Source organism: Solanum stenotomum, chromosome 4 (assembly GCF_019186545.1).
Source record: "Solanum stenotomum isolate F172 chromosome 4, ASM1918654v1, whole genome shotgun sequence".
Taxonomy (NCBI): Eukaryota; Viridiplantae; Streptophyta; class Magnoliopsida; order Solanales; family Solanaceae; genus Solanum; species Solanum stenotomum.
The window spans coordinates 5,950,535-5,974,108 of record NC_064285.1 but is presented as its reverse complement, the minus strand read 5'-3'; the positions used below and the strand labels follow the sequence as shown (position 1 = coordinate 5,974,108).

The window sequence follows — 23,574 nt, the reverse complement described above, 5'->3', positions numbered from 1 at the left end:
CCCCCCAGAACCGTCCCCCTTCGTTCCGTCCCCCAGTCCCCGTCCCCGTCCCCTTGCCAGCCTTAACGTTGAGTGATATATTTAAAATCGAGATGCAATATATCGGAATGTTGAGCAATGTATTTGAAATCAGAACACGATGTATCGAGATGTTTTGGGATGTAGGATTCCATCAAATTTAAGAGATTTTTGTAATTTTTTAAAAAAAAAGTAAGGATAGAATGTATGTATCTCTTTAACACTATGGATTTGTGTAAAATTTCCATAAATAAATCTGAGCAAAATATTTAAAGTCCATGAGTATCTTCCATGAAACATGCTTTAAAATTAGGTGGATTTTGTCACTATACAAAAAATGAGAGTGTGCATTAGATAGATTGCTGGTAGCGTATTTTCAGAACGTAGGATAATTTGGACTTCAGCATATTTAATTATTGGGAAAACTTTAAGAAAGACAATAGTTGTTTCCGATATGTACTTATATCAAACTATAGTGACTTAGTATATATAATATGAATATTTATGTAATTAAATAGTTTCATAAAGATCTTTTGTACTATCATTATAAATTTACCTATTATAGAATATTGTGTCCCATATCTATCTCGTTACTAATTTATTAATTATGAATAACTATTTATAGATAATTTTTATGTGACTAGATTGTTTGAATTCTTCATTTCATTATCCCTATATAAAAGCTAATGTTGGAGAATAATTATATACATATATAAAAACCAACATCAAAAGTGGGAAAATGGCATCATCATCTTTTTCTTTATGCTCATCACTAATTTTATGTGTTGTATGTGCTTTTCTCGCGATTCAAACCGCAAGTAACCCTTTAGCAGATGTATGCGCCAAAACCGGAGACTTAGCCTTTTGTTTGATAGTCTTGAATGACTTTTCTCATCTAAATCTTCACGATTTAACGCAAGCAACCATCAATTTAGCAGGGGCAAATGCTTCCGCCATTGGAGAAAAGATCGAAATCCTCCTCAAGCGGACAGATAATCAGACTCTAGAATTCACATATATCTTGTGCTCGAATTATTACAGTGAGGCCGTTAGAAAATTCGATAACGCGAAACAATATATGAAAATGGGCCAATATGAAAACGTGTATATAGAGGCCATAGTTATTGCGAATGATGCTTATAATTGTCAAAGGGCATTTGAACTATATTTTGGGTATGATATTATTATTGCTAAGGAAAATGATAATTTTGAGAAAATTAGTAGCATTGTCGTTTCTGCTGCAAGTCTTCTTTTACCTCCTTAAGTTATTAATTTTATTAGGAATTTTTTTTTAATTAAACTCATGTAAAATAATTTCACATTTTTATTTATGTGGGATTATTAAGCCTATCCAAAAATACATATTTAGTACTATTTCTATACGTTATTCCTCTTATATTATTTATTAATTTATTATATATGTTGGAATTTTTTCTTTTGTTTAATTTTTCTTAGATTTTGGCTTATAATTTATGTTAGAAGAATTTATTGAATTTCGAGGTGAGGGATACATTTATATTACATGAAATATTCTTTACGATAGTGTTTTTGATATGTCTCAAGCTATAAAATTTTCTTATAAATATTTGTGATGAATGTATTTTTCGTAAGATATTTTTAACAAAAATAGTGAAAGGGACAATAGAAATATAAACCCAATAAATCGTTTGTAAAAAGGGATATGGTAAGGTACATCGAACAAGAACATATTTGAGATATAATATTTATTTATATCATTTAAATAGATGGAACATTTATGTTAATGTTAATTACTATTTAAAAATAAATAAATTATTGTTTAACATGAGATACACATACAAAATATGTACACTGAATTAATATTATAAATGGTCATTTAATTTTATTTTTATTATGCTAAAATGATAAATTATTTTTAAAAAGGAAAAAACTTATAAATTTTATTACGTATCACAAAAATCACAAAATTATTTATTATAATAAAAATTACTCCACTTTGATTAGGTATCACATAAAATTATCAAGACAGAAGTAAGAAAATTATATGATATTTAGATAAAATCAAAAACTTTTTGATTATAAAAAAATAGTTTAATGACTTCCTTTCATATCTAGGAAAGAATTAATGATTTTGTCGTTTCTGCTGCAAGTCTTCTTTTACCTCCTTAAGTTATTAATTTTATTAGGAATTTTTTTTTAATTAAACTCATGTAAAATAATTTCACATTTTTATTTATGTGGGATTATTAAGCCTATCCAAAAATACATATTTAGTACTATTTCTATAAGTTATATTATTTATTAATTTATTATATATATATATATATGTTGGAATTTTCTCTTTTGTTTAATTTTTCTTAGATTCTGGGTTTTAATTTATGTTGGAAGAATTTGTTGAATTTTGAGTTGAGGGATATATATATTGCGTGAAATATTCTTAATTATAATATCTTTAACATGCTTCAAGCTATAAAAATTTCTTATAAGTATTTGTGATGAAGTATTTTTCGTAAAATACTTTAAACAAAATTAGTGACAGGGACAAAAGAAATATAAACCCAATAAATCATTTGTAAAAAGGGATAAGGTGAGTTACAACGAACAATAACATATTTAAGATATAATATTTATTTAGATCATTTAAATAGATGGAACATTTATTTTAATGTTAATTACTATTTTTTAAACTAAATTTATTGTTTAACACGAGATACACATACCAAACATGTACACTAAATTAATTTTGTAGATGGTCATTCAATTTTATTTTTACTATGCTAAAATTATAAATTATTTTTAAAAAAGAAAAACTTATGAATTTTTTTAAGTATCACAAAAATCACAAAATTATTTATTTATGATAAAAATTACTCCACTTTGCTTAGGTACCACATAAAGTTATCCAGAGAGAAGTAAAAAAATAATGATATTTAGATAAAGTCAAATGATTTTTTTATTTTAAAAAAATTATAATTTAATGACTTCCTTTTTATATCTAGGAAAAAATTAGTGATTTTGTGATCACGAAAAACTATTTAGTAACTCTTGTGATTCTTAGCCAAAATTAAATACTTCTTTTATTAAAAAAATAAATAATATATATATTTAATAATTTTAATGCAATAAACTAAAAATTGGTCAACTAATTTGTGTAATTACGCATGTCAAGTCAAGACGCCATTAAAATATTTGGGAAAAATGACTGAAATATATCCGAACTTTGATCGAAATTGTTGTTACGCTACTGAACTTTGGAAAGGACATTTTACCCCTCTGCACTATTTAATAGTGTATTTTAAAGGTATATATGTGCCTACGTGGACATCATAAATATTGCATCATTATACAATAGTAATGTGTCCACGTGGACACATATATACATTTAAAATACACTATTAAATAGTGCAGGGGTAAAAGGTCATCCATAAAATTTGGTATCATAATAGCAATTTCAGCCAAAATTGAAGTATTTTTCAGACTATTTTCCCAAAATATTTCATAGGGCAATGACATTTTAGTCCCTGAGTGAATATTACTATTATAATTTAGTCCTTATATTATTCTATTTATCATCTTTAATCATTAATTAAATGACGTTGTAATCTCAACACACCTTGTCACATGTGGTGATATTTGATCTTGGGATCTCTGTTTAGAAGTGGCCAAAAGCTGCACCTGTAACGATCCTCTTAGTCGTTTATGAATTTTAATCATTATTTTTATATTAACCCTTTTTAGTAGCTTTTATAAATAATTTATGACTTATAAGAATGAGTGATATGATTTTTAGATTTAATAAAAGATTATTTTGTTGCTACTAATAATAAAAAAGGAAAATAAATAAATTAAAAAAGGAATAAAAGGGCAAATATTGCTGGCTGTTGTGAACAGCAGCAGCTCGCGCAGAGGGAAAAAAAATAGAAAAAAAGAAAGGGTTTGGGCGAGAACTTACCTCGAGTTGCGGCGTCCCACAAGAGTGACCATATTCAAGTAAGAACCTCAAATTTGAACTCTTTAATCCCATAATGAATTGTATATTCATGAATTAATGAATGTGTTGTCACTTGGAGGGGAAGGAGTATTATATTGGTTTTTAGAATGTATTGTTCTTTCAATTAATGTTGATGTACGTGGGATTGGGAATTTGGGGTGCAAGTTTTAGTGGGGTATTCATGTGAGGTAGGTCAACCCATCATTAAACTTGACATTGCACTTTATTGCATTGCACATATTTATCATTAGTGAACCTGATATTGTGTTTTGCTGATCTTGTGAGTGCCTTTCTGTGAAACTTTGATTAATGAATATTGAGCTTGTTCTTGAGAATATGTAATTGTTAGAGTGTTGTTGTCCAGTTGTGTGTTATGTGAATTGTGAACTGTTAGGTTGCGTTGGTCTTATATAGGTTGTAGTTGTGGAGGTTCGATTGGTGTGTAAGGAGTACCCGTATTCTATCCTCTTAGCTTGTGTTTAGAGGTTTACTTGCTGAGTATCGTGTGGTTTGGTACTCACCCCTTGCTTCTACAATTTTTGTAGGTTACGAGCCTGAATTTTGTGGTACTTGTCATTCTCTTCTTTTCCGAGACTTCTTGGAGATTTGTGAGGTAGTTGTTTATCATCTCAGCAGACCTTCCTACTCCTATTTATGATCTTGTTCTATTCTAGAAACAAGGTCATTTGAGACTGGTGTTTTTCTTTTGAATCAATTGTAATACTTTAGAAGCTTGTACACGTGACAACCAGATTTTGGGGATATTTTTAAGTTGATTAGGAAATTTCCGCATTTTATTGTAATGGTTGAGTTTTAGGCTGACTTGTCTTGGTGGAATAAGACGAGTGTCATCACATCCATTTTTGGATCGTGACAGCACCAAGACAAACTAAAAAGAGTGATTAGTAAAATAGATAATTAACATCGAGAAAACCAAACTAGTTCTTTTTAAAAAATTTAAAAATAATAATCGACAAGAGACACAATAAATAAATAAATCTGAGCAAAATATCTGAAGTCCGTGAGTATCTTCCATGAAACATGCTTTAAAAGTAGGTGGATTTTGATCAAAATACAAAAAAAGAAATATAAAAAAATGGGAGTTTGCCTAAGAGATATCGTTAGTATAGTGTATTTCTCGAACGTAAGATAATTTGGATCATAGCTCCTTGCGATATATTTGATTTGCAAGGAGGCCTTAAAAAAGACAATATCTATTTCCAATATGTAATTATATCAAATTATAGAATGAATTAGTATATATAGTAAAAATATTTATGTAATTAAATAATTTCATAAAAATCTTTTGCACTATCATCATAAACAATCTTCCTATTATAGCATATTTATCCCATATCTATCTGGTTGCTAATTCATTAATTATGAATAACTATTTATGGACACTTTTTAATTAATTGACTAGATTGTTTGAATTTTTCATTACATTGTCCATATATTATAAATGCTAAACTTGTTAAGAGAATTATATATACATATACAAAAACCAACAATCAAAGGGAGAAAATGACGTCATCTTCTTTTTCTCTATGTTCATCACTAATTTTATGTGTTTTTCTCGCTATTCAAAGTACAAGTAACCCTTTAGCCGATGTATGCGCAAAATCCAAGGATTTAGCCTATTGTTTGACAGTCTTAAATGACTGTTCCCATCAAAATCTTCACAATTTAACAGAATCAATCATCCATGTAGCAGGAGCAAAAGCCTTTGCCACTGCAGCAAAAATCGATATCCTCCTCAATCAAACGAACGATCAGGATTTAAAATCGATATACATCTTGTGCTCAAATTATTATAACGAGGCCCTTATAAATTTGGGTAACGCGGTATTATATTTATTGATGGGACAATATCAAAAGTTGAATAATGCGGCAAATACTGTTGAGCAAGATGGCTTTAATTGTCAAAAGGCTTTTGAATTATTTTCTGGATTTAGTTCTATTATTATTAAGGAAAATGATGATTTTCAGAAAATTGGTAATATTGTTGTTGCTGCTGCAAATCTTTGTTTACTTTCCTGAGTTATTATAATCTAATTTGGAAAAAAAACAATTATGTTTAGATTACTGTAATACAGAAATTAATTAATAAAAAGATATTTTATTAATTTTTTTCGAGTATATGTAGTTTATTTGTTTATTGTTGATAGTCATTTATTTTTATAATAAAGAAAACAATACTAAATGCTTAATTGTTATAAAGTTACATTTAGACTAATAATATGCTTATTTTCACTTAATATTTTGAAAATTTAATATATTACACCATTGTTGATAAAAATTATTACGTTGGTACATACTTTGATAATTTAAAAAAATCATTGAAAGACATTTTGTATTTTGTTAGATAAAAGATTTCTATCCTTGGCCTCGTTTACAATTCAGCTTGGGGAAAATCTCACCCAAGAGATCTTATTCAGTAAAGAAATTAAAAAATTTAGCCAATTTATGTCTGTATTTTTTGTTCAAATATCTAGAAATATATATAAAATCGACATAATTAAGAGCATTTAAATATCTTCATACGTCACTTCTGTCTTTCATCATGTACACACTTATTTTTGCATCATATCCACTATTGTTTGTGTCTCATCAAATCTCTCAATGCTTATCAAAACTAATAGATAGTTCATTCACTCAATATTTCCTTGCATGCCGATGACCAATCATATTATTATTTTCACTTGGCTAAATTTTAAAATGTGATTTTCATTATAATTTGCTTGCTCCAAAGTCTCACGAGAAATGTGATTTTCATTGAAAATTAGTTGAACAATCCTAAAATATCTTCTAACTAAAAGTTTGTCCCCTTTAATTAATGTTGAATTGACAAATTAAATTTGCTTCTTATTCATTTAATATAAAAAATAATAGTCCCTCGTCTCATTTTATTGTGGCACCACTAGAAATAATTTAACTTTAAAATTTCTCATTTTTTGGTAACTGTAATTATATTACCAGATTTTCAAGATGTACAAATTTGAAGCTTAGGACATGGACATATTCCCAAGTCTCAAAGCCCTTCACCCTTGCCTTAACCAGGCTCTTATGCTAGAAAATCTACGAAGGATAGAAATTTAAATTCTGCATTGCATTAGCCATTCTAGGAATCATGCTACTTCTACAATGAATTTCCTGAATGATTTGTTTTGTAATCTCCTCTATGGTCCTCTCCCTTTGTTGGAAAATTCTGTAATTCCTCTCTTGTCAAATGTAGTAAACAGTTGTAGCCAATGTCATTATGTATACTTCATCTTGTATAGTTTTCCTGTTAGCATGCAATGTAGTTCATTCTAGCTCTTCATTCCACCCTACACTGCATCTGTTGATGGACAACCAATGAAGTAACCTTTGCCATATCACATTTGCCATATTACATGCAAAAAATAGGTGTTGATGTGTTTTTGATTCTGCTTTACACAGTGAGCAAATTGAGTCAGTGTGAATCCCCCACTTGTCTAGCCTGTCTTTTGTGTACAATCTCCTTAGTATAGCCAAATACAGGATGAAGGTCCATTTAGGATTGCCTTGGTTATTGCAAATCATTCTTCTCCATGGCACCTTGCTTAGTTCACCTCTAAGTTTTTTGTACATATCCTTGATTGCAAAAGTTTCTGCCTTCATCACCTCTGTCACTTGTAATCCAGCTTCTGAGATCCAATGTCTTGCTTGTAGTATTTTTCTCACAACCCAAGAAGCTTGATTAGGATTGTTTTAGATCGGCCACAAATTTCAAAAATTTTTCTTATTTTAAATATCGTGTCAAGTCAAATAGTGTCACATAAAATGGAAATCAAAAAGAAACTTTTAACGTTTGGAGAACTTTCAAACATTCCTTTCTTTGTCCTTTTTTTCTTAAAGGGTAAAAATGGCTTTTACTTGCATTATTGTCCACTTAATCCACCTAATCCTTTTCTTTCTTTGAATGCCAATTTAATTTATTGAGTTCAATGTTTTCTATATTATAATCCTAGAATAAATTTGGCATATCATTAGTTTTTTGCATTCAAAGAGGTAAAATTTGATGAGTCTATTAACTTGTGGGACAAAAAAAAAGAAAAAAATTAAATCTTATATTACTTAAATTAGTTATAGTTTAAAAAGATTACAGAATATAGCGATAGTTTGGAGTTTTATATCAGATATACACAGATACAATTAGATAGAGATATTGTATATACATAAATATAATTAGATGGAAATATTATATACATATGAATATACTTATTAAGTGAACAAATGCACTATTTAGCGCTCAAAATAATGTATTTCATTATTATTACACACAGATACTGACGAAGGATAGCTTACTTGTCTAATATGAATTGAATTGTTTTATTTACTTGTGGCTTAGTTTGCACAGGATTGTTATACTCATTACATGACTTAGACTAGGACTCTTACCTGATCTTGTGGCTTAGTTTGCACAGGATTGTTATACTCATTACATGACTTAGACTAGGACTCTTACCTGATCTATATGTATAAATATAACGTGTATTTACAATATAATATAATGAGAAAGTCTTTCATGGTATCAGGGCCCTAAGAGGTTAAAACAACCCAAATTTAAACCCTCGCCAGAGAAACAAAAGCTCTGTAGCAGCTTCAATGGTGGACGACAACATCTCATCAAATTCCTCGCTTTGTAGCAGCTTCAATGGTGGACGACAACATCTCATCAAGTTCCTCTTTGCAGGGAACAACCGTGAGAATACAGACCTCCACGGTCACCACTCTACCATCTCCTAGCCTTGCTCATCAGTTACCGCTTAAACTTACATCGTCAATTTTTTTGTTGTGGAAGACACAGTTCCTTCCGATGGTTCGCGGTTGTGGACTTGGTCATCATATTGATGGTAGTCAGGTAATTCCAGGGCAGTTTATGTCTGATGATCAACCTAACCCAGACTACCATAAGAACAGATCAACTTGTGTTAAGTTGGATCGTTGCTTCCGTATTTGAAGGAATATTACCCCAACTAGTTGGTGCTGAGACAGCCCAAACAGCTTGGAACAAACTAGTTGTTGCCTATGCTTCAGGTTCGAAGCCTCAAATTCGTGAGCTGAAAACACAACTACACACGTTGCAACGAGACAATACTAGTATTGAGTCCTATGTGCAAAGGGCAAAAAGAATTGCGGACAAGTTGGCTGCATTGCAGCATCCAGTTACTAATGATGATTTGGTCGAATTTGTTCTTGCTGGACTGGGACTAGCCTATCGACCATTTACAAGATCACTTGAATCGTGTCAAGAGGATATCTCGTTTGATGTTTTATATGGACTATTGTTGAATGAAGAACGACAATTAAAGAGAGATGAGACTCTTAATGTCATAGCGCCTACGACACTCTATACTCAGAGTTCCTATCCTCCCGGTCGCGATCGTGGTAGAGGTAGAGGTAACAGGGGCCGTGGACGTTTCCAAAATCATGGTTTTTCTCAGATGCCCCAACAACGTGGTTTCCAGAATACCACTCAATCATTTAATATCCTATCTCCAACCTTCGATATGTCAACAATTGTTTGTCACAATTGTGAAGGTAAAGGCCATATCGCACGAGTTTTCCTATCACCCAAGACATCTAATGGCACTCGGGTTTCTAGACGACCTGTCTCCAACCTAGCAAATACCCAACATTCATCTACCCAAAATTGGTTGATGGATAGTGGCACCACGCATCATCTGACGTCTGATCTGGATAACCTTGGCATTCACTCTGAATATCAAGGTCCTGAGGAAGTAACTCTAGGTAATGACTCTAAATTACCAATATCTCATATAGGTGCAAGTTCTATTGTCGCTTCCGACAAAAACTTCAAACTTGACGATATTCTTCAAGTTCCTACTGCTACTCAAAATTTAGTTTCCTTTAGTTCCTTTACTAAATCTAACAATGTGTCTATTGAATTCTTTCCTGACCATTTTTTTATTAAGGATTTGGCAACGAGGGTACCACTTCACAAAGGATGGACTAATAGAGGACTATACTCGCTTCCTGTGACAAAATTATCCTCTCCAGCTTCCTTTGCAGCTTCTCTTGGTGTTTGACATGCTCGTCTGGCTCATGCATCTTATCCTACTGTTCGTCAAGCATTACCATCTACTGTTTTTTAGTCTAGTAAATCTCCTAGTTTATGCACTATTTGTGTTGTTAGCAAAAGTCATAAGATTTCTTTTTGTGAATCTAGTTTTCAGGCTTCTGGACCACTTGATTTAATTTGTTCAGATGTTTGGGGACCTGCCCTGATTGTTTCTAATGATGGTTATCGCTATTATGTGATCTTTTTTTATCAGTTTAGTAAATACACTTGGATCTATTTTCTTCGCTTTAAATCTGAAGTTATTTATGATTTTATTCAGTTTCACGCTCTTGTTGAAAATAAATCTCGACCAGATCAGTCCCTCACCTTACCAATAACTGAGTTACCTCCAAAATTCGACGGTACAATATATATGAATACAATATATTTTGTATACTCACGAATACAAATTATTACTACTTTCAAAAATACAAAAAAACTGTAAATATATTTTGTAATTAAAGGCAAAATTATAACTATATGCGGAAATTTCTCAAAAACGATGAAACCTCACACAATTAATCTCAATTGTGTGAGATACAAAATAAAAATATAAAGTAGTAAACAAGAATATAATATAGTCATGTCATATATGTGGGCTGCTAGATAATTATTGGCTAACACCATAATTGAATTAACACTTGTTGCTAAAAGTTTAGTTTATGGTTAGTTTTTGAAATATGAAAAAAAAAATCTAGTTGGAGAGAATATATTTATCAAGCAAGCCAGCAAAAGTGATCACCAAAGACACAGTTAATTTTATAAATGATCATTTAATTTTTATTTTATTATACTAAAGTCATAAAATTATTTCAATGAGTAATTGTGCAATTTCTTTTATTATTTGTTTCAAGTGTTAAAGCTTAGTTTTAAGAGTCAAGTAGAACAATTTTGACTTGCCAAATTAAATGAAAAGAAAATATTACAAACAAATTTTGACTTGTCAAATTAAATCAAAAGAAAATATATTACAAATAAACGTGGTTTCCATTTCCCACATAAAACATTTGATGAGTGGTCTTCAATGTTGGTTACTAATCACTATGTCTGCGCTGCTTGCTCACCTCCTACTTTGTGTAGTACTCCTTTGACTCTAACTTCTAATAATATAATTGTGATGTTTACGTCAGTTTGCACATATTTTAATTAATTTTACGAGATATTTATGATTTTGTATCAATAATAAATATCAGGTAACTATACCTAGGACTAAAATAAATGAGAAGAAATCATTTCATTTTTTTATGTCTGCTCAAATTTGAACATAAAACCTCATAATTCTTAATTCACTTCATTTGTCATTAGTTCACTACATAGATGCTAAAATACCCTTAGATACAACGTCAGAACAGTCATTTAACCAACAAAGGTTGTGGTGAAGTGATAAATATTCCTTTATTCTAAATCAGAAATTTCGAGTTTAAGTCTCCCTAAATATAAAATAGTCTTTGTTAGAAAGCATTTTAACTCCCTATATAGAATTTCTCTATACGAATTTGAATTTAATTAAACTTTAATAGAATACCAGACTTTCAATGAAAAAAACAAAAAAAAGGTCATTTGCCTTAAATGAATTCAAATTGTAGGACCCAAAAAGAAAGAAAAAAATCTATATTAATTGAATTTTCCACAGCCAATCCAAATATGCTTGTAGTTGTAGGCTTGCTACTTTTTTTTTATAAATAATAAATATGCTTGTAATTGTAGGCTTGCTACTGGATTTATAAATAATTTTAGTATATACTGTATTTTGTTCTTCTTTGAATAATAAAATAAATACTCCTAACAGATATTATTCAGTTGCTTGGTGTCAAGTTTTACAATAAAACTCCAAATGTCCAAAAATGAAGTTATAAGAGATATTTTAATAAATAAAAGAACGTTTGTATGATGGTTTTATCCTAATTATCGCGTATTATTTGCTATTGTTATTATTTAATATGTCTTGTCATATTTTTTGTAATATCTTATCATAACTTTTTACTTTCGCTATTTTCTTTGTCAATATGCTTTAAATTGTTTTTCCTTGAAGCGATGGGCTATTAGAAAGAGTTTATCTACTCTGAAAATAGAAATAAGATTTGCATATATCTTATCCTCTCCAAATTCGTTTATAAAATTACGTTGGATAAAATGATAAAATAATTTAAAATAAATATTAATAAAAACCATGAAATAATTTAAGACAAAAACATAGTAAAATAAACAGTTAAACACCATTAATATGCTTAAAAAGTGAATCTCCAATTTGGGCTCTTGTTTTTTGATAGCTGGTAAAGAGACGATGTATTCAAATATTAAATTATGCATAAATTAATAATTGATAGTTAATTAAGAAGTAAATTATTTTCATATATAAAATTAATATAATATTTCATCTACAATTTAAAAATTCACATAATTAACAAATATGTAAGTCATGAAAAACTTTATATGTTAGTTTATGCAAATTGAAAAATGAAACTACTAATACTTACGTACCATCTACCCAATTTTAACCAGCGACCATACGACACATTATTTCATAAGCTGTTTTGTCTTATTAATTATTATTCATCTTTAAATGAGTTACTGAGAGTTAGGTGGCCATTAATTGATAAATAAACCAGATACCAACAAGATCTAGTCTTGCAGACTGGAAATTATTAGTATTATATTATTAATTATTAATTATTTAGGGAATTTGGAATTTTACCAAATACATTTATCAAGTTATTGAAAATTATATGGCTAAATATATTTTTAATTTTTTTCCATATATATTTGGAAATATTTTGTGGTCAAACGACTTTATAATGTAACTACTACTACTACTTTACATTATTATTTAATAATAAAATTAGTATAAAAAATAATAAACTTTCTTAATTTGTTAAAATAAAGTTGCCTGCAATTTCATAGAAATGTATTCAGTAATTCTTCCATGTGTCCTCTTATCTTTAATAGAGGACAAAAGTAAGAGTGATCTTTTTTATTTCAAATTGAGATATTTTTGAGATTATATTTTTTGGATTAGATTTAAATAACTTATTCTAACTTTTATATAAGATTAGTTATTCAAATTACAATCATAATTTCAGCATTGATTTTTAGCAAATATTATCGATTAAATTTATATGATAAATTTAATCTCAAATTTTTAATCATTAAATCAAACAAATCAAATATAATTCATATCTATTGGTTTGATTGTTGTTGGTTTAATTTAGTTTGATTTTGAGTTTTTAAATTTTAAAAAACATAATGATATTTTTTTTATTTATTTTCTACAATTTAAAAACGATTTTTTTTTAACCTATAATTAGTTATTAAGCTTTTATTATGGTGGGCCGCTATAATTTTTTAGATTGTGAATTTTTTTTCTTAATATATATATCTATAGCATTTTAGTTTCGAACTATTGAAACTTCCCAAACTTTATCACAATTTTATGAAATTGTTACTCACTTATTTTCGAAAACGTAAAAATTATCACTATCATAAACATGTATAAAGAATGTTCATTTTTGCATATATAAAATTTAATATAAAGCACAATAATATAAAAATGGAACAGAATAAAAAATTCAATATTACTGACGCATGTGATTATTAAATTTAATATAACGTGAGCAGATTCTCGACTATCACAAAAAAACACAAATTACCAAAAATCGTAATCAAATTCAAACTACTACAAAAAAAGATGCCCCTTTTCAACCTAATTATATCTTAGGGTTTGTTTAAATAATCTTATAACTTATGATTTAAATAAAAGTTATAAATTATAAGAAAATTTCTCATTATTTTTATTATTTTAATTTAAAATAAATAATTTCAAAACAATTTAGTTTGTGCAAACACTATAAAATAATAATAAAAAATTATCTTTAACTTAAAAACATTAATAGTAATTCAATCCAATCAGACTCGTAGTACTTAATATTTATGTTTTTTTAAGAAAAAAATTTGGCAAAATTAGGTCATTCAGATATAATCTAATTAAGTTTAGCCGGGTAATGATCCATTCATTTATTAGCATAGTTTATTTTAGATTGCTAAAATCTGGATTAGTATGTAGCTCAAATTAATTCATTTTTTTAAAACAAAATACTCTTTGTGTTCTTAATTACTTGTCCATTTTTTCTTTTTTTAGTTGTTTGTTTTGACAAATCAAGAAAGGACAATTTTTTTTTTATCTATTATACCCTTAATTAATTACTTTGAAAAAGGTAGAACTTCTTAAAAATCTTAAGTTTTTAATTCATCAACTTCATAATTAATAGAGGTAAAATCATAAACTCACTATGTCAATCATTGTTTTCTTAATAGATGTGCAAATTCAAAAGTAGACAAGTAATTAAGGACAGAAGAAGTATATTTTAAAAATTATTTATCTTATTTAATACTCCCTCTATTTCATATTAAGTGAACTTAGGTGAGTTTCTCACTGTTCAAATTAATTGAATTGTTTAAAGTTCAAGATGAATATTTGAATTCTTTTTCCATATTTATCAATTTTTTTTAATGAAATTTGATATTTTCTAGGAGATAAATTGTACTACTTACAATGTTATATTTATAATTTCACAAAAAATAATTAAAAAAAATATGAATTAAATTATATCTTTAAATATTATTCTTAATAAGTTTGCATTACTTCAAAAAAAATTATTTAATATAAAACAGAGAGAGTATGTTCTATAAACTATAATTTTTTTTAAAAAATTGTAAAAAATAAATAAAACAATCAAACTTAATAAGAAATGACAGGTGAGTTATGACTAGCACAACCCATTCAATCAAAGTAATTTTTGACCGGTCTAGGGGTGAGTATGGTACGGTACAGTATTTCCTAATTTTGGTATTCGGTTTTGAAAACATTATATCATTATCATATCAATTTAATTCGGTATGATTCGGTATTTTAAAGTTTGATTTCGATATTCTACAGTATGATAAATTGATAATTATAGTTTGTTCAACTTCGACTAATATATACTCGTATAATAGAGTATTATGACTTTGACATTTAAAAAAAGATCTCAATTGTATCATACTAATACATTAAACATGTAGAAATATATATTCAAAAATAAAATACAAACAACTTCTTTTGTTAATCCATTAAATTTCAATCAAAATAGAATAGTCAAAGTATATACTAATACTAGGTTGCATATTTGTTTGTATTTTAATAATATATATGTGTGTTATTTATGTAACTATATACTTCGGTATGATATTCGGTACATTATTTTTAAATATCAAATACCGTACTAAATACCAAAAAAAATTAAGATGTATACGATATACTATACCAAAATATCAAAACCGTGGTATTAAAAATTTCAAAATGATATAGTAATTCGATATATCTCATACCATGTCCACCCCTATGTATAGCTCATTTATTTATTAACTCAATCAATTTTAACTTGCTCGAACCCGCTTTAAAAATTGGTTACCAAGTCTGGTTTTGATAGTTGGACAGAGTAAACTAGTACCAGTATATATATATCCAACGGAAACATAACAAATTCATCCTTCTTCTTCTTCTTTCTCTTCCTTATTTGCCCATAGAATCAGTCACACATATTTCTCTCTGTCTTCTTCTCTGAAACATTTTTCCTATTTTGAAGGACAAATTGTTTGGATCCATTGCGTTTATACTCAAACAAATAATAAAAATCATCAGAAATGGCAGCTCAACAGAAGAATGTCGGAATCCTCGCCATGGAAATTTACTTTCCTCCTACTTGCATTCAACAGGTAAATTTGCTTAATCAATTCACATGAATATCAAATTGTTAGGTGTTTCAATTTGATCCAGTTTTTTTTTATTTTTTTTATTTTATGATTCGGAGTGTCGAAGTTTTTTTTTTTTTTTTTTAATTAAATTGATGTTTTATAGTATTGAAATGAAACAGAGAAGATTTTCTGTTTCGTTTGAGGAAAATTTTGAAGAGTGAGAAATCGCTTGGTGTTTGTTGCGATTTATAAAATTAGAAGCTCAAGTTCTTATCAATTAGTTGATATTTGGGGAATCTGAATAGCTCAGTTGGTTGTTTACGTGAACTTTTACCTGGCTAATAAGAGTTCGATTCCTGAAGAAAAAGTTTTAATTAATTTCATGCTTGCGATCATTTTATCAATTTAGTAATCTAATTAGGAGTGTTTTTTATTGATCTATAGCTTGCAAACATAGATATTAACAGCTTAATGACTGCATGATGAGATATATATTGAGTGCTTTCCTTTGCAAACTTAAGCAAATTAAGAAATCTTATGAATCATAGTTGTTCATACACTAACGTGCAAGTCTTCAATTAGATTAATATGATGTAACAACAACTAAATTTTCCAATTATTTCGGGAGTAAGTTCACATCATTGATTTCAAGAGATTGCTGTGTTTTTTTGTGAGCTAATCTCTCTTCGCGTGATTTAATGTCTACCTCACCCGTTTTAGCACTTTGGATGATCATAGTTACCACACCTTAATCAGTTTGCAACCACGGTCACTTTTTTGATATTATTAATGTAAAAGTAGCACTTGATTAGGCTATCAGATTATGAGTAAGTTGAATCAGCTAGTTTAGAGTTGTAGGATTTAGTTTTCTAATTTCGTCAAATTTTGTTTCCTATAAACTATGTATAGGAAACGTTGGAAGCTCATGATGGAGCAAGCAAAGGGAAATACACAATTGGTCTTGGACAAGATTGCATGGGATTTTGTACTGAGGTGGAAGATGTTATATCAATGAGGTATTGCCTTCATTACAGAATGGAATAATAAATTTCATCCTGATGTCCCGCAATTATTCTCATTTTATGGTTTGTCTTCAGTTTGACAGCTGTTTCTTCCCTTCTCGAAAAGTATGCGATTGATCCAAAGAAAGTTGGTAGACTGGAAGTTGGAAGTGAGACTGTTATTGATAAAAGCAAATCCATCAAGACGTTCCTGATGCAAATATTTGAGGTAACGATCTAAGGTTCCTTGGCAGAATGTTAACTCCTAAGTTGCATCAGCTATACTCTGTCTTTGTTAAGTGCTACTTCACCTATTAATGCTTTATATTTTGGTATTCGCATATGTTGGTATAGTTTCTTACTTCCTGGCCATGTGAAACATGCAGAAATGTGGGAATACTGACATTGAAGGAGTTGACTCAACTAATGCATGCTATGGTGGAACTGCTGCATTGTTCAACTGTGTGAATTGGGTGGAGAGCGCGTCATGGGATGGACGCTATGGACTTGTTGTATGCACAGATAGTGCGGTAATGATCATCACCTGTGAACATTTCTATTGCATGTGTATTGTCTAATGGACTTTGATTGTGTGTTCTTTATTTGGCATGTAGCTTGAAATAGACTCGGCCTTGAACCATGTTCCATTTAATGTGATGCATGGATATACCTGTAAATTTATATCATGTTCTTCTATTAGATGTACTCTGTTCACTTATTAGAGATATTCTTCTTATAGGTCTATGCTGAGGGACCTGCTAGGCCCACAGGAGGCGCAGCTGCCATTGCGATGCTAATTGGCCCTGATGCCGCTATTGTGTTTGAAAGCAAGATCAGGGCTAGTCATATGGCTCATGTCTATGATTTTTACAAGCCCATCCTAGACAGCGAATATCCAGTAATTCCTTCTTATCCTTGCAAGTCTGGTTAACTATCAGTTTTCCCAAGCATGCTTTGCGGCTGTTGCCTTTTCTTTTTCTTTCAACAGAACTTGGAATGAAATCGTTTGTAGGCCCAATTAAGGTTGATTCATGTTCCAATTGTGGTTTTGCACTAGCTGTGTCATGATTGCTGAAGCTTCAATATTTACCGTATTGATATCTTGCATGCCTATTGTGCGGAGATATTGAGGAAACAAAATCTTATGCAAATTAGAACCTTCTTACCAATTCAGTCTCACACTGGTTTTTAAATTGTCATTTAGGTTAAAAAATACATTCATCAGTCATTCTGACAATAAATTTCCTCTGTAGTTTTCTTTGGAAATCTAGTGCCAACTGGCTTCTATGTTGTTCAACTCATTCTTATAAAATGAACTTCCTCTGTTCTTCTTTTTACATGTTCGAGCAATATCATTTACTAGTTTTGGTACATTGCCTCTTTCTTTTCTTGCTTGCCTTAGCTCTTTCTTGCGAGTTTCTAGTCGATCTGATAATTCGAAGTAAATCGCTAATGTCTCCTTAAAAGTGTAGCTTATAGATTTTAAATAGAAAGATGGTTGACTTTGTTAGCAGTGAAAATAGCAAGATTGATGATGGATTTGTTCTGGCTGAATGTATGTTTTTTATTCACCTTTCGATGAAAATTGTTGGCTGCAGGTAGTTGATGGCAAGCTTTCACAAACTTGTTATCTCATGGCACTTGATTCTTGCTACAAGATCTTATGCAACAAGTAAGTTGCTCATCGGATACAGTCTTATATTTGGAAGTAGATTTCTTGTTTATCTTGTATTAATTGCCTTGCTGCATTTCATTTTCTAGATACGAGAAATTGGAAGGCAATCAGTTTTCGATAGCTGATGCAGCTTACTTTGTGTTCCATTCACCATACAACAAGGTAGTTTATAAAGTCTATTGTGGATCGATGACTTTATTTGTACTTCTTCTCTATATGCAATTTTAATGACACTTGGATATTTTATTCAACTTCTGCAGCTTGTACAGAAGAGCTTTGCTCGGTTGGTATTCAATGACTTTACGAGGAATGCTAGGTGGGTTGCAAAGTTTCCCTTGCAGAGGATTTTCTTTTTATTCTTTAAAAGGAATTCTGTTCTCTTAAGAACTTCTGTTTTCCATTTCCAGCTCCATCGATGAATCTGCTAAAGAAAAGCTGGCCCCATTTTCGTCTCTAAGTCATGATGAAAGCTACCAAAGCCGTGATCTTGAGAAGGTCCATTCTTAAATTTTTATACTCTTTCTTCCTCGAGAAATGCTAAAAAATGAAATATTAAGTAGGATATATTGATGTCAAACCTATGTACATTGTGATTAGAACTAACAACGGAATATCGTTAACCATATACAGGCATCCCAGCAAGTTGCAAAACCGTTTTACGATGAGAAGGTGCAACCTACCACATTAATACCAAAACAAGTTGGCAATATGTATACTGCCTCTCTATATGCTGCTTTTGCATCACTCCTTCACAATAAACGCAACACACTGGTAATTCAGGAGTAACATTTCACATTTCGGTCCTTTTGTTTGTTTCATTCCATTATCTACCTGTTCGTTCTAGTTTCTGAATGATACTTTTGCTTCAGGCTGGACAACGGGTAGTTCTGTTCTCCTACGGTAGTGGATCAACCGCAACAATGTTCTCCCTCAAGCTTAATGAAGGCTCCTTTTAGCTTGTCAAACATTGCAAGTGTGATGAATGTTAAAGAGAAATTGGAATCAAGAAACGAGGTATACGCTATATGACTATATGACTTTGTAGCTTACACATTTTTTCTTATGTCCATGTTTCAACATAGCCATCCTTGACAATCAATCTTGATCTCTGGCAGTTGACTCCTGAAAAATTCATCGAAATTATGAAACTAATGGAGCATAGGTACGGGGCCAAGGACTTCGTTACGAGCAAGGATTGTAGCCTTCTAGCTCCAGGAACCTACTACCTTACAGAGGTTGATTCCAAGTATAGAAGATTTTATGCCAAGAAAGCTGCTGAGAATGGACTGGCCAATGGTCATTGAAGATAAGTCCTAGCTAGCAACAAGCTGTAATGCCCAACAATTTGGCTTGTGTTGTTTTAGTTTTCAAGTTGTGCTATTTAAACTTAGTGAGTTTTCAGTTTCTCTGTATTTCTTTTTTCAATTAAAGTTTTAAGAATTCAGTGGTTATGGCCGCGAAGATGGAATTTGGGTCGTAGGACTAGTAGTATCTCTCCAGATCTGGCAAAAACGTTTGTTTTCTCTTTGGAGATAATTTATAGATGATTGACAACCATCAATGTAATCTTGATTTAAATTACGCATTTGTGGAATTTGGAACTTCAAACTGATGAGCATGTAAGATGATTCGGATATCAATTTTATGAAAAAAGTCAAGTAAGAGCATATAAGAATTTTATTAAATACATTTTATTGCTACTTATTTTTTTTAAAGTTTGTTTTGTGCCACTAATTTTATCTGACCACCCTTGATATGATGAACATGCATCTGTCAAGCCGTCTTTATTTAATATTTTAAACACATTGCGCGTGCATCACTCAATTTGGTTCGGTTTTATGTATTATCGGTTCGATTTATTAATTTTTAATTTTTAAATACACTAGACCAATAACAAACCAATAAGTTATTCTTTATCGGTAAATCAACGGTAAATGCTCTAGATATTCCGTCCAAAAACTAGAGCAAACTATAGCATACAACTGATTTACTTGTCTCAATGTATCTCTAGCAGTTTGGCGCGATACATTGAGACAAGCAAATCAACGGTAAATGCTTTGATTTAGTGAAACAAGAAATATAATGAGAAATTGCACCAATAAGAATAGATATGTACGAAGGCTACAATCACATGTTACAACCAAAACATGATATGTAATATCTTATGTGAAGTAGAAGTACTGTGACGTGTGGAATGTGTAGACCGTAGTGTAGAGTAAGATTACTCATAATCTCATATAGTGTTTAGTTATGTTAAATTATTAATATTTAATATTTTTAAAGGGTATAGTTATAAATTACTATCATCTTAATGGATTATCGATTTACCCAATAACGCAATACTAAAAATCGATAGCCCAATAATTTATTTTTTTATAAAATCATAAAAAACCCGTTAACCCAATAACATATTTTTCGATTCGAACCCTACTAAACTTAGGTACACATTGTTATTTGTATGGCTTTGTAGGGACGAAACATTTTTAAAATGCTGATAAAATCATGTCATTTTTTTTAATATTTTTTCTTTCAGAATGTCATGTTGTTCACGTTGGACTAATTTGAGAGGAAAACATTCTAAACGTGGATAAGATATAAAACTAATTTATTTATTTTTTGGAATTAATATATATATATATATATATATATATATATATAATATGGCCTGTACTAGTTAGTTAGAAATAATAATATCCCAATATTTTTGAGGACCACCGATTGAACAGAATATGAAGCATTCAGAAATAATACGTAATTATTATCTCATAAAGTTTTTTTTTCTTTATTTCAATTTTTTCTTCAATATAAAGAACAATTTTCTAAAAAAATAACTATTAGTTGAGTGATTATTTGAGAAATCAATTCTATTATGTTCTATGATACATTCAAGATTCAATATGTGAGTTATCATATGAGAAATCAAATCCATTATGTTCTATATTACTTTCAAAATTCGATGTGGAATCACACAAAATACAACTACACAATATTGTTTTATATACAATCATGTCTTTCACACATTCGAAAAAATTATTAATTTGATTACCTATTTGAAAATGTAGACCAAAAGAATCTGCTAGTATTTTTTCAAGAGGAGCTTAGCTTATGTATATATTAATAATGTAAAAAAAAAAATTGTACGATCATGTCATATAATTTATCGTAACATGTATTTTATTTCATTTTCGAGATTAAAAGCCTCACTTTTTATAGTGGATCCTTCATTCCAATGCATAGAAGAAAACTTAATATAGCAATTGATAATTAACTAAATAACCTATAAGCAGGGGCGGATCTAAGGATAAATTGATAGTCGAAATAAAGAGGTTAGGTGGTTGTCATCATTATGTATATGGACTTACTTGGAAATGACAATTATGTTACAATGTATTAAATTAAATTATTAAAATTAAAATTAAAATGAAGAGTATTAAATTTTATGAAGAGTTTTTTTAAAAAAAAAAAAAAACAGAGAGAAGATTTTGAATTATATGATACTAAATTAAGATTATGTAATAATGTATCATGATTTTCTTTAAACCTTGTAATTTTAAATAGTTTCAAATAGGATATTAAAATTTTAAAAAATTAAGAAAAAAAAACATANTCATTGTGTATATGGACTTACTTGGAAAATGACAATTATGTTACAATGTATTAAATTAAATTATTAAAATTAAAATTCAAATGAAGAGTATTAAATTTTATGAAGAGTTTTTTTTTAAAAAAAAAAACAGAGAGAAGATTTTGAATTGTATGATACTAAATTAAGATTATGTAATAATGTATCATGATTTTCTTTAAACCTTGTAATTTTAAATAGTTTCAAATAGGATATTAAAATTTTAAAAAATTAAGAAAAAAACACATATAAATTAGATTCAGGATTTTCACAAAAGGGAGTTTGAATAATAATAAAAATTTATAAGTTAGTCAACCTTTAATTTTGTGTTTAGAAAATTCAAAATTTATATATATTCAATAAAATAGAAGAAGAAAAAAAACACCTTATATATAGAGTATAATTATTTGTCAAGGAGATTCAAATAAATACTCTCTCGCCCTCCTAAATCCACTCCAACTATACATTTCTATACACACCTATACCTTTTATATATATATATATTCTCGAAATATATAAATAGTATATGCTTCGTCCATGTTGATAAACTAGATCGCCGAAAAATACATTTTACATAAATTTTCCTAAATTAAAAAAGTAATATGCTGCAAAAAGTAGGAACAAAGGCTCATGGGTTAGACTAGTTTGAGTTGTTGCTGTCGGGTTTAATTTAAATGTGTTTTAATATCAACCACTCAAACAAAATTATCTCAATTTGAGAAAAGTGTTTTTGGTTTTTGCCAAAATTTGTTTTCTTTTCACGTATTGTAAACATGAATTCTTTCAAGCAAATTATATATCAAAAGACTTGAAATATTGAGAGGATTTTATATTTAAAATTCAGAATTGTTTAAATGAGATTTTGAGTTGGTCATAATTGAATATCAATGTATAATTAACTATATTTAGTTTTTTCAGTGTATAATAATGTATAACTCATGTATAAATAAGGTACATTCAACTTTTTGAGTAGATTATAATGGCTAGAACCCAAGACCTCTAGTTAAAAAAGAAATAACTTCATTCACTTCACCACATTTTTTGATAGCGTAAAAGAATTATTATTTTTACCATACATTCACTTAATTGCCTTTGGTACGTTATACGTATAAATATTTCAACGGTTGATTGTACTTTTATTGGCAACCTATTTAATTGACAATAAAATCATGATCCACTTGGGCAGGTGGATTTGAGTGGATAAAAAATCTTATTGGATAAAACATCATTGTCTTATTAATTCTCTTTTGAAAAAGTCTTCTCTTTTAAATAAATTAATAATTCCCATCAAACCTATAAAATGCCTATAAATATTGACCACCCTATGCTACTTATAATGTAGGTTATTGGATTAATCTTTTGATCAAATGATTTAATTTTGTCTTTAATGTTTGGTGCCTTTGGAAAATTTTCAAATGAAAAATCATTCTAAGCCAAAAGATATATTGGACT

General features: G+C 29.2%; 1 protein-coding gene across 1 annotated transcript; it reads left to right on the top strand.

The window, feature by feature from the left end:
* The first annotated feature begins 15,624 nt into the window (after positions 1-15,624).
* Positions 15,625-20,152, top strand: LOC125863167 (hydroxymethylglutaryl-CoA synthase-like). The gene is given in 13 exon segments (XM_049543334.1): positions 15,625-15,845; positions 16,734-16,840; positions 16,922-17,054; positions 17,212-17,355; positions 17,565-17,723; positions 18,424-18,497; positions 18,587-18,662; positions 18,761-18,816; positions 18,908-18,995; positions 19,131-19,271; positions 19,370-19,440; positions 19,442-19,514; positions 19,616-20,152. Coding segments are annotated over 13 exon segments (1,383 nt in total). The 5' UTR covers positions 15,625-15,773; the 3' UTR covers positions 19,805-20,152.
* Positions 20,153-23,574: the final 3,422 nt, after the last annotated feature.